This window comes from Pistacia vera, unplaced genomic scaffold, assembly GCF_008641045.1.
Source record: "Pistacia vera cultivar Batoury unplaced genomic scaffold, PisVer_v2 Contig321, whole genome shotgun sequence".
Classification (NCBI taxonomy): domain Eukaryota; kingdom Viridiplantae; phylum Streptophyta; class Magnoliopsida; order Sapindales; family Anacardiaceae; genus Pistacia; species Pistacia vera.
The window spans coordinates 343,540-356,378 of NW_022196137.1; the positions used below are offsets into that span (position 1 = coordinate 343,540).

Below are 12,839 nucleotides of genomic sequence, written 5' to 3' on the forward strand. Positions count from 1 at the left end.
CAGACAATACCTCTGGAAACCCACTTAAAATGTGCCTAGATCTGACATACATCAAACATTACTTATATCGGCCAAAACTATAAACTATTTAGCTAAACTTCTAGGTATTGTTCACAATTGTCAATTTTTTATTCAAAACATCACCCATAAACGCCTTTTCATGACAAAATCGTATAGACAATACCTTTGGAAACCTATCTACTATATGTCTAGATCCGACATAGATCAAACATTACTTATATCAGCTAAAACTATCAACTATTTGGCTAAACTTCTAGCTATTGTTCACAATTGTCAACTGTTTATTCAAAACATCTTTTTAACCCCCTTATATCACTGTATTAATTGATAGAAACACAATTTGGGAGTGATACTGTTAGTTTTCCAATATTGAGGAGGAAAAATTTCATGCCAAACTTTTGGGGTGAAAGTGTAAGATACCCTTAGCTTTTTAATTTAATTTTAATAACATAGATAATATATTAGGTTTAATATGGTGGGTGTTACATATGAGTGATATAATCTTATCAAAAGATTAAAATGCACCAAAAATAGATTCATTGAATTAGAACAAGTTTTATTATAATAGAAGCAATACCATCCTATAAAAGAAATATTTGATTTTGTATCTCTAAGTAACAGTTAATTTATAAATATAAACTTAGTAATATTATTTATATGGGTATGCCCGTTCAATCATGCTAATAAACGTATGAATCCAACGACGATAACCACATTAACTCGTGTGATTTTAAATCATTATCTAATTACACAAACATATAAGGACTTAGATACCATTATTTTTGTCACAATTATGGTAAGTTGACTATTTATATGAGAATATTTCAACCAATTATTTAATTAAGGTTAAATAAATTAAAGTAAATTTCACTTTAAATTCTCTTTTAAAATTTAAAAAATCATGACATAATTTTGAAGGCAACTAAAATCTTACCTTCATCTTGGGCTATGATTTAATTTGATGGATTTGGGCCACTCCAAACTAAACAAAACGACGGCGTTTTAAGTCCCCGGAAAATAGAATCCCAGTTCATTCTTTATCTTCGTTCTCATCAGATCAAAGTTATATCCTGTGAGTCTCTGTTCTTTTTCTCTCTTATCAATTTTTTCCCTTTTATAGATATTTTTTTTCTGGTAAATTTTTTTTTCCTTGTATCTCACTCTTTGAATCTTTCTTTGTTGGTTTTTGTTTTTCTGATAAAATTAATTAAAGGAAGTTTCTTGGAAAGAGACCTTATATTGTTTGTTTGTTTTTTTGTTTTCTCTTAATTAGCAGGACAGTAGAGAAGAAGAAGAAGAGACTTAGAAGAAACCATGGCTAAGAGCTCCTTCAAGCTTGAACACCCTCTCGGTCCCCTCCTTTTTAACTCTTGCTTTCTTATTATATTTTTTTTTTATCTGATAATTTTTTTTATTGATTTGATCATTGTTTTGTTCATGATGTTGTGCTACATGTCTGATCTGTTTGATTATATGTTTCACTTCAAGTTTCAATTTTTACAGTTTGGTAACGTCAGTTGTGGATTTTCTGATCTGGGTTTTTGTTGGTTTTTTTTTTTTAATGGGATAATTAGGTTCTCTCTTTTCTTATGAAATCCTTGTAATTACGGATTTTGTTGAGGATACTGGTCTTTGGCTTTCTGAGAATGCTTGATGATTTTCATGTTAGTGAAGGAAAATATGCCATGAATACATATGAGATGTTAGACATTATTAATTTAGCAACACTCTTCAGCATGTTCTGTTCTGGGGAATGGATAACATGAGGCTTTATGTTGTTAATTACATCCTGTTTGTGAATAACCAATTAGTTGTCTATAGATTTTATGCAACTTTAGAGGAAGATTTGATAATATGCTGAGATTGGTTGGATTACTCTTCAAAGTTGCTTTTTTTCATTTTTACTTTAATACATTTCAATGAGGATCGAATACGTTTAAATGAATATCAGTAATTGTCTATGTTTTCTTCCCCACGTTTCAAATGCCACCCTTTTTTATTTTATTTTGCATGATTATTGAGTATACTTTTCACTGTCACTGGTTGGTCCTGTATAATGATGAAAGATCAAAGCTGGTAGCTTCCTCTAGATTGTTCTCAATATACAGAAAGTTTAAGTTTCACATGGATGCTTAGCCTTATTGTACTTGTTCTGAATATGTTAATTTTTCTACATGGCAGAAAGGAGGCAGGCGGAAGCTGCCCGAATCAGGGAGAAGTATCCTGATAGAATACCAGTATGAACTTTACATCATTCTTGATGAATGTTTCATATTTGTTTATCTCTTGCTTGAAGTGCTTGTGTTCACTTTCATCTTCTGTTTTTCTTCTTTGCTGCACAGGTAATTGTGGAGAAAGCTGAAAGAAGTGACATACCTGACATTGACAAGAAAAAGTTAGTAATACATCTACTTTTGCTTTTTAACAAATCAATATTTTCTGGTTTTCTATTTGTCTGTGGAAACTGAAGCATATTAGTTTTGACATCTGGATGGATGAATCAAGGATGATCTTTTTGTTTGTCATTTGGACCAGAGTGTATGTTATGTTAAGTCTTATGAATTAGATCTGTTGGAGCCTAGTTTTTACTTTAGCATAATTGCGCCCAACTGTTGTGCATATATTTCAAGAGTTGGAGCATATGTGAGGGATGGTGGCAAGGTATTGTGATAATGGAAAGTTGTGGAAGTTTTTACAGTCTTGAAGTAAGAATTGTTTCTGCAATGTTCAAACTATAATAATGGTTTCCACATTTTGAACTTTAGCTACTTTAAGATGCACCCTGGGTATCTCCTTATTCCCCATGATAATATTCTTCTAAGTTCTATGGCACGATGAATGCAGATATCTGGTTCCTGCTGATCTGACTGTCGGGCAATTTGTTTATGTTGTCCGGAAGAGGATAAAGCTCAGTGCTGAGAAGGCTATTTTCATCTTTGTCAAGAACATTTTGCCACCTACAGGTAAGAAAGTAACAATAATTGTTTCCTTATATTCAGTATCCACAATTATTCACTTATTTAATATATTTATCTGTGTTGTTGCAGCTGCCATGATGTCTGCAATTTATGAGGAAAACAAAGATGAGGATGGCTTCCTTTACATGACTTATAGTGGAGAGAACACATTTGGAGCATCATTCTAAGGAGTCAACCTAAGCTTAATGTAAATAATGACCTTGAAAATATTTCATGGAAAAATGTAAATCCTTAGATGTTTGCATTTACTGAGGGAGCTCATGGTTACTCATGCTCTCTCCTTAGCTTCTGCCTCTTCTTAACTTCTGGATATGTGGAGACCTATCTTATATTAATTTGATGCAGTAAATATTAATGCTTTTCTTCTATTCTATGAATAAATTAATCCTACTGTTTGGATCTAATTTAACCAACTCCAAATTAACTTGTTCTTCAGTTACAACTACAGTTTTTGGAACTTTATATGCAGTAGCTTCACAGAGAAACCATGCTTAGCATGCAATTAGTGTTAATTTTCCAGGAAAAAGTAATTATTTAATTCATTTTAAGATTCTTGAGAAGAGAATTACATGAAATTTGAAGGTTTTAAGATATTGGTCATATTGATTGTGTTTCAACTTTCAACAACTATGAACTTTAGGCAGTATGGTAAAAATGGCACCTGTGTTACCCAAATTGGTAGCAGATTTTTCTTGTTCCGAAGTAAAAGAAAATTCTGATCAAATATGGCTTAAAAGGGTCAACCTTGATGAAATTCAATGGATGTAGGTTATGTTAATGCTTGTGATTGCATTCATCATGTAATTTGATGAACCTCTATTCGTTATCTCGTTGATGATTTGTTCATCAAATTAATAGCCTCAGAACAATTCTTTAATAAGGATGGTCATTGCAGCTTTTATTCGGCCAACAGTTCTAAAGTCTCAGAGATTAGTTGAGATACGTGTAAACCAGCTCGAACATCCCAAGTAATTAAAAAAAAAAAAAAAAAACTGTCTGAGGTAACATTACCAATGTCACAAAAATAGAAATTTCCCCAGTCTGGTAACAATTTGCATACTCTCTTCTCAATATTGCTTCCTTTGACCCATTTTGACTTGTGGGACTCTTTTTCCCCTTTCATTTTTACCCGTTTATCAGCTGATAAATATGATAAGTTTGAAAGGGTGATTCAGTCAATAATTACAAAAGAGAGAGAAATGAGGGTGAGAGCATGCACACGAGAAAATTTTCTGATAATTTCCTGATTATCAGCTGCAAGTAAGGCAATATTTTGGACGTCTTAAAGAACATTTTTGCCATTTGTAGAGAGAGGCCTTTCCTCTAACAATCACCTTCCCCTAAACTGAGACATATATAAAGAAAGAGAGACCCAACAAACATAAATTGAAGAGCAAATCAATTCAAAGTGGATGTGAATGCTGAATCTGAATGTAAACTTTTAAGGTACCATGAAATAAGGTGAACTTGGTAAATTAAAGCCTCAAATCAGTGTATTCATTATGCACGGACCAATAGTTTCGGAAGAAAATCTAGAATACCATAAGTGTCGCGCCAATCATACCAAATAACTTGACTTGTATGAATGGTTTTATGGAGTCCCTAAACCGAATGTTGACGTGATACCTCTAATATTATATAGTTTCTTCGTTGTTGAACCCTTTTAAGCTTAAGCCCTACAATTTTCCTATAGGTTTAGCCCCTTTTTGTTTTTTTAAATAATTAGAGGTGTCTAAATCAGTTTACATGCACCTCAGTTAATCCCTCGAGACCATAAAACTACTGGTTATATAAGATCTTCAGTGGTTATCCTTATTAGCAATGGAGGAGGGACTCGAACTTAATCACTATCGAACCATTCGATCACCCAAGGATAATTACGTGTAGTGTATTCCTGTATATAAAAAGGATATTGAATGTTTATGTTGATAAAGCTGGCTTTGACAAATTTTGAAAGGACTTTTTTTAAGAAAAGCCAAGTCAACATGGAAGAAAATACCCCCAGTTTTGTAGTTGCCAAAGAAAAGACTTGCGTATGGTTCACTAAGAGTTAGATTAACCCATTTTAGCATAATTAGAAGCACAAGATGCCCACTTTTATTATGAAAGTCAATAACATTTATTTCTAGGCAACGAATATAATTTGTGATCTTGTGTATATATATATATGGTAAGGTTGAATCTCGCACAATTGATTGTTTGTCTATAACTTTCAAATTTCAAAACCATAAGTTAATTAAATTATAGCCATGCTTCATGCTCTCCTAATCTAATCTTCCTCGAAATGATATAAAAAGTCGAAACACACTTTTATTGATAGATTGTATAGGCATCTTATTGATAGGTTGTATATGCGTCCGTTACATAAAGAACATTTTTTTTTTTTTTTTGTTGATCGAAGATGTTCGAACCAGTTTATACACATCTCAATTAGTCTTTCGAGACCCTAAAATTGACGACTGGGTAAATTTACTTAATAACTACCCTTGTTAGGGCTTGTAGAAATTCGAATTTAGGAACCGTATTAGACCTTTTTACTCTTTTATAGGCGGTTTACATAAAAAGACTTTCCCATTTATTTGTAAAATATATTAAAAATTTAAAAGTTTGAAAAACTCAAGACATAAAAGTATGTGCATCCATTACACTGAAGACTTTCCTGTTTATTGATAGACATTTGTCATAACTCATAAAATCTATTAAAATTTTAAAACTCTGAAAAATTCAGATTAAACTGATGGTATTATAATAGCACTGAAACTGAAAATACAGGCGGTGTTTTTTTTTTTCACCTCATCCCTCAAAGTGGTCCAGGAATAATGTCCTTACTGAGTTCACATGGGGTAGCTGCAGTTCATGTTCTCTGTCGTCCTAGCAAATGCGCAGTTCTTTTACAAGTTCATCAGTGTCGACAAAGTACCTTTCATGTCACTACTCTCGTATACCTCCAGACCATCCTCCAATATTCTTGTTTCTTAAACAATGGATTCTTTTCTTTTAGATTTCTCTGTTCTTTTATTAGCAGATAAAACACTTTGTAAATACTAACAAGTTTAAGACGAAAAATTCTCATCATAATTGATTAAGTTTATTGACACCAATAAACGAATGTTTGAATACTAAAAGAATACTGTTATGGTCGCACCCCATAAATTATGTGATAGACACTTCTCTTACAACTCTAATACAAGATTTTTTGGGTATAATTAACCCCAGTGATTAAAGGGTTTGTCATCCGACTACAAGGGAAGAGGTTTGCTCCCTTCTTTAAGTTCAAACTTGGGGTCACCTACCACAATAACATTATGGTTTACTTGGTCCTTGAAGCTTGTAGGGTGTTCAATGCAGTGTTTTAAAACCCAGCCCGGCCCGGCCGGTTGAACCAGGACCCGGAGGCTTCAACGGGCCCGGTTTAACTTTTTCGATTCACCCCAAAACCCTAAGATTTGGGAGGATGATTGGCGAACAATCAACGGCCGAAAGGTTGGGGCTTTTGAAGACTAAGTGCCGCTGAATGTAATGGTGGTGACAGCGTTGATTTCCTGTGAGTAAATCAACCGGAAATCGAATAAATATGGCAGAGGCAACAATGGAATTTTGCCGGTGATTGGCGAGGCTAACAGGGGTGGGGTGAGCTGGGTTTTGGTCGGGAGGAATAGGGGAGTGTTTTCTAGGTGATGGGGAGGGTTGTCGACGCCGGCGTGGATGAGATCTGGCTTGGAATGCCAACGTCGGCGTCGGTGAGATCTGGCCAAAATGAACCTATTTCGGCCAGATATTGGGTGGATTTTAATGGAAATGAGCTCAATGGACGATTGGGGTTGCATCTGCAGTGCTGCCATTACCAATCAGTCGCTGGTCGATTTGTATTTGGGGTGCGTTTGATAAAGTTCAAACACATGGGACTTCCATGTAATTTTTAGGGGCATATTTGAATGAATTTAAAAGTTTTTGTCAACTGACAAACCAGTTAAACCGGTCAACCTAAGACCCGGAAACTTTGCCGGGTTTCACCCCGGGTTGGGTTTTAAAACACTGGTTCAATGGATTCTGAAGATTAATTGAGGCATACGTAAACTAGTTCGGACACCTCGATTACCAAAATAAAAAATATTAAAAGAATACCCCGATAAATTAAATTATGCATATTTACTAATAAATAAGAGGGAGTGCGATAAATATTGAATACTAAATAAATTAGAGCCTGTATTGTATTTTTAGTGTTTATTGAGAATAGTAAAGGAAGGCTTTAATTTAAAAAATGTACAGTCTGTCCTTTGTAATTTTGGAAATGTCCAGTCTGTACTTTTTCATACCCACCAAAACTCAGAGAATCACCAGAACCAAATACCAATCTCACTTTATTTAGCTTTAACACCAAAGCTTCCTTGTATAATGAAACTATTCTGCTTCCAAAATTAACAAAATGCCCCCACACCTAATTTGGCAGTATAGATAACTTGTTCTACCACATTTTGAACTGCTAATTTTAGTGCAGATAAAGTTTTGGATAAATGCAACTAAGTGATCTTCCTGTCTTAGTAAAGAAAATCAACATGAAAAAGAGAGGTCATTTTTATAAATTAACCACCACCGAGTGACCTGACGGTAAAAAAGTATAGAAAAATCTAACATGGTCTTCCAAAGTTTGAGTCATCTTAAAGATAAAAGAACAAAAGGAGGATTTAACATCGTCTTCTAAGTTCGAATTCTTACGGTTACTAATGGGAATGACCACCAACACTCTTACCCAACAAAGTCCCAGAGGATTAATTGAGATGATTGTAACTTGCCCCACAAACCTAAGGTCATTTAAAAAAAAAAAATGCAAACAAATAATTATTTATTTATTTATTAGTTTATTGATGGGACAAAAAGCCACATCAAGTTCAACTCAGTACATAGACATGCAATTTAAAATAAGAAAACTCCATTTTGCAGTCTTTAGCAGATTCCTGGAAAGTTATCAAAAGAGCAGGAGCCCTGATTGCTCCTGACATGGCCTGTGTTAGAGTCACCTCGAAATAATGAAGCTATTTGCTGCATCTCAAGTCCAATATTATCATCTGTTACTACTGAAGATTGGCAATTTGAGGCTTCTCCACAGTCATTATACCATTCTGGAACTTGCATTGAAGGAATCACATTCAGGAACTTTGATAAATCTTCATGCGTGTTCATTTGACCTGGCTCGTTTTCTTCCTTAGGCTTCATTCCTGTAAGAAATATTAAAGGAAAATAAAGAATTGTTGACAATCAATCTGTATTCTATAAATGTGCTTTGTGTATATGCCAAAATGGGGTTTATAAGCAACAGGATGATAAGAACATTTAATGAAGATTACCCTAAATGACGATGATAATGACATTTTGTTTTACACTCAATAATCATATTATGGAATCTGATAGCACATGAATGAGAGAGAGTTAATGCATTCAGATTCTGATAATAATTAAAAGCATTTTAGAGCATAATCAAGAGAGTTGAAAGCAACTGAACATTAATTCATTAAACTTGAAGCTATTCACTGAAACTGATACTAAAGTTCATGCAGAGATCCAGAGAGACACAAAATTCTAGTTAAAGATTCATTAAAAATCACAATTAAAGCTCATAATGAGAATTGATGTGTGTGAAAACTAAATTAATCAGAGAATCTAACACATGCAGAAATGTTAATGATTAAACAAACATTTGAAGTTTATATATATAAAGGTTTCATCTTTTAGTACCTGAAGATAAATTCAAAGAATTTGAATCACTCCATTGATTAAACCCACCAAACTCACGCTTATTCTCATCTTCAATGGAACCCACACCGCTTAGCCGCCTTGAACCATCACCATAGTTGCTAGCCATGGCCTGAGCCTCCTCTAGAAGATCCTCCAACAACCCACTTCCACTGCTCGACACACTCAACTTCTCATTATCAAAATTCATCTCACCATTTCCATTTTGCTGAGACAATGCTTGGCTTGAAGGAAGCTCCGGTTTCAAACTAAAACTTCCCGAATCATTGCTCAAAAACCCATCTTTCTCAACCGGGCTTCGGTACATTGATGAGTTTTGAGCATTGAAGTTAACGGGAATAGATGAAAACGAAGGATGTGACAACAACTTAGAATTATTTGAGAAAGGATTGTTATGATTATTGCTGTTAATGTTATTGTTATTACTATTAGTACTCTGGGGAATTAGCATAGGCGATGAAGAATTTCTCAAGAACTGTGGACTAAAAGGAAGCGAAAAGTTGTTATTTTGATAACTCATATTCATATTATTATGAATATTCTCCATGTTTTGGTTGTTGTTACTAGGATTGTTATTGATATTATTACTATCAGGATGAATGCGTTTAAAACGAATTGGGTTTTGAAGAATAGGAGGAGTTCTAGGCATATTAAAGGGGTTGTTCATATTTGCATTTGAGTTTGGATGGTTGGAGTGATGGCCATTCGTGGAGTCAAAGAGAGAAAGAGTTGGGAAAGTTGAAGACTGGAGGCTAGGGGAGAGCTGTGGAGGAGTTGGGGAGAGAGGGTTGGGAGTTTGGCTGCGGCTGTAACACGGTGAAGGGTAGGGGTGGTTGTGGTAGCTATGGTGGTGGTGGTGACTGGCGTTGGGGGTGTTGGGAGTTGTATGAGTTGTGTGGAAAGAGAAGGAAGCTGAGTTTGGTGTTGTGGGAGTTGAAGGAGTTGAGTGATAAGAATGATGAGATTGTGAAGATTGTGGATGGTTGAGTTGCTGGTGTTTGTGTTGCGGTTGAATTTCCGGCGGATACAGCGGCAGGCCTTGGCGGTGGCGTCTCTTGACTCTTGTGTTCCAGTAGTTTTTGATTTCATTGTCAGTTCTTCCCGGCAACTACAACAAGACAGAAAGCAAAAACAGAAATGAATGTTAGGGAGATACTCAGATTGTTTTTGTTTTTGGTTTTAAGAGAAAAGGACAGAAAGGAGTTTTTTTTTTCATAGGAATAAAAACAAGAAAAGTTGTTTTCAAATGCAGAAGGGTTTTGGTTTGGTAGCAGAAATGTTTTCTGGAAGCAAAACATATCGACAATATTACATTCCCAAGAAAGAAAACAACACAGTCGAAAACATGTTCTTAATTAAAACACAGAAACGGAAAAAACAAAAAAACAAAGAAAGAATTTTGCGAACCTGAGCAGCCATGCGAGCCCATTTGTTACCGAGCTGAGCGTGCAATTCAACAATAAGCCTTTCTTCTTCAGGAGAAAATGCACCTTTCTTCAAGTTAGGCCTCAAATGATTAGCCCAACGGAGCCTGCAACTTTTGCCACAACGAGCCAAGCCGGTGTTTCTCTGCACGGCGTTCCAGTTACCCTCTCCGTGTTTCCTTACATACTCCGTTAAAACACTATCCTCCGTGGCCGTCCACGGCCCCTTCTTCAACAGAACTCCACCGTCTCCTCCTCCTCCTCCCTCTACGTTCATTCCCGAGGACCCATTTTCAAGTTGTTGTTGTTGTTCATTGTTGCCTAGCATCATCTTTGTCGTAGTAATAAACTAATATAAAAAAAAAAAAAAAAAACCTTCTTATACGTACGTCTAAAAAGAATATCAAATGAAGAAGAAGAAGAAGGAGAAGAAGGCAAAATCTGTCGCTAAAGAACAAAAACAACAAAGTGGGTCCTCGAGAATGTGTTTTCTTTTTTAAGGGCTAGATTGTTGCATTGTCAAGCTGTTAATGCTTCAATGATTCTTCTACAAATGAAACAAGAGACAGAGAGACTGTTTTTGAAAACAAAAAAAGTTTATTTAGAAGCAAACAAAACGGGGTTTTTGTGTTTGCTTCTAAATAATTCTGTTCTGGTTGTTCTAATCCTGAAACAAAAATTCCCAACAAGAATCTTAAATATTTTGATTTTTATAATTCTTGTTTCAGTTTTTTTCTTTGTTTCTGGGAAAATGGTTAAAAAAAAAAAAAAAAAAAAAAAAAATCTTGATATTGTTTTTGTTGATATTGTCGGTATAAACGGTCGAGATTTGATTGAATCAAAAGAGAGAGTGATAAGAGTGAATGAATGAAATGAATGAAGAGTTTTGAGAAATCAGTCTTAATTTAATGGAGGAGCTGAGAAGCCGGCTTTAGTTTTTACAGCTTGGTTTAGTTGGTTGATTTGCTTGCAGTTTTTTTTACTGTCTGTAAATTGTCTGTGTTTGAAAATGACTTAATTTCTATTTACCCCCTAGGGTTTAGGTTAATTATGTCAAAATCTTACTATTTAAAATATTGGGACATACATCCTGATTGTAAGGATAAAGATTAGCTCACAACCCAATCTTACAAACTTTATCTCACAATCTCGACATGACAACTTACAAATGGACAAGTGAGACCCATTTACAAGCTGACCAATTGTAAACTGTTACGTCGAGATTATGAGAGATAATTTATAAGGTTGAATTGTAAGTATAGTATTACCCTGATTGTAACAGTGTTAATGAGAAACAACCTGTCAGTGATAAAAGCGATTTCATATGTATATATTAAAAGTAATGCTAAATAGACCGTCCCCATCAAATGTCTTCTATTTCAAGTTAATCAATTTTTTTTACTTAAAAGTATCAAAACTGTAGCTCTCACCTATTTTAACATTTCTTCGGACACCTTCTCACTAGATAAAGCGTTATGATCTTTTCTTTCACTTTGAAATGAAATAATACGCATCAAAATAATCTTTTTTTTTTTTTTTTCTACAACATATACACTTAATCCCATATATAGTTTATGACTCAAAATTCATACGATGACTTGTTGTCCAACGAGTTATATGTTCATAGACATGAGTGGTTTATTTACAAATAACAATGACTTCAATTAGTTTTGATATTTTTGAAGGAGTTAAAAAGTGATTTTAAATCTCACAAACTTTCTCTTACAATCCCGATGTGGCAGCATGTAATAGGTTCTGTTACCCAACAATGGGTCTTGTCTGACCAATTACGAGCTATCACGTCTGAATTGTTATCCAATCTTTATTATTTTGGAATTAATGTTGATTTATTTTAAATGAGGGCTAGTTAGAGAATTGATGGGGTGCATATAGCATCACTTATAAAATCCCCTTATCGACAGATTATGTAAAGGTTTGTTAAATTTAAGAGGAGTAAATTCTAGTATTTAAAAAATGCAGGACCTGGATGACAGTTGATGAAAAACTGAGGGTGAATGAGTATTTCTCTCATGTTTTAAAACAGAAAGATATTTTTTGTCTTGAGCAAGCCAAAAAGCTGCTTTTTGGGCTTCTTTTACTCTTTGACTGCGGAGGGTAAAATTGGGTTAAAAAAAAAAACACCACAGAAACAGAAGGGTAAAATTAATATCTGGATAATTTTTGAAGACCAGTCAAGGCAACAAGTGGGATTTGCCATTTGCCACTTCATCATCTACATCATGCCATTTTTTATTACTTAAATTATTTGTTCAACATTTCCATAAATTTTAAATTGGCAATTCCAGCTCAATATCCCACTTTAATTATCTATATTTTAACACTATCGTCCAATTACATAATGATATGTGTTGTCATATATATATTAATAACATTTAATAATAGAAGTTTTTCAAATATTAACGTTACATTCTCGTGATTCATTGGATTCGCAGCACCAATAATAAAATCTGTGGTTATAAAACAACCCAAATTCCAAAATGCGAGTCAGAATTATAATTTAAGTCTTGATTGTTTTCAAAATATCTATATCATTTATATATATGTTACTAATTTTGTGTCACAAGGATATTATTAAGTAGATTACAACCCTTTATGCTATGCTTATTCTATTTATAAAATTCTTTTGTTTCAAAAAATTATATCT

At 34.1% G+C, this 12,839-nt stretch overlaps 2 protein-coding genes across 3 annotated transcripts; one reads left to right on the forward strand and one right to left on the reverse strand.

Annotated features, from left to right (window-relative positions):
* The first annotated feature begins 961 nt into the window (after nucleotides 1-961).
* LOC116137236 (autophagy-related protein 8C-like) lies at nucleotides 962-3,367 on the forward strand. Of its 2 annotated transcripts, none has more exons than XM_031422916.1 (6): nucleotides 962-1,093; nucleotides 1,298-1,372; nucleotides 2,203-2,258; nucleotides 2,364-2,416; nucleotides 2,866-2,984; nucleotides 3,069-3,367. In XM_031422916.1, exons 2-6 carry the CDS (start codon nucleotides 1,336-1,338, stop codon nucleotides 3,164-3,166), a joined length of 363 nt encoding a protein of 120 aa, XP_031278776.1. In that variant the 5' UTR covers nucleotides 962-1,093; nucleotides 1,298-1,335; the 3' UTR covers nucleotides 3,167-3,367. The 2 variants fall into 2 exon arrangements, with proteins under 2 accessions (XP_031278776.1, XP_031278775.1); XM_031422915.1 differs by lacking the exon at nucleotides 962-1,093 and adding an exon at nucleotides 1,100-1,155 and having other exon boundaries at nucleotides 1,295-1,372.
* A 4,576-nt stretch (nucleotides 3,368-7,943) lies between these two features.
* LOC116137226 (transcription factor MYB97) lies at nucleotides 7,944-10,451 on the reverse strand. The gene is made up of 3 exons (XM_031422893.1): nucleotides 10,158-10,451; nucleotides 8,733-9,858; nucleotides 7,944-8,215 (listed from the first exon to the last, which is right to left on the reverse strand). The coding sequence occupies exons 1-3, from the start codon at nucleotides 10,449-10,451 to the stop codon at nucleotides 7,944-7,946; spliced, it is 1,692 nt and encodes a 563-aa protein (XP_031278753.1).
* Nucleotides 10,452-12,839: the final 2,388 nt, after the last annotated feature.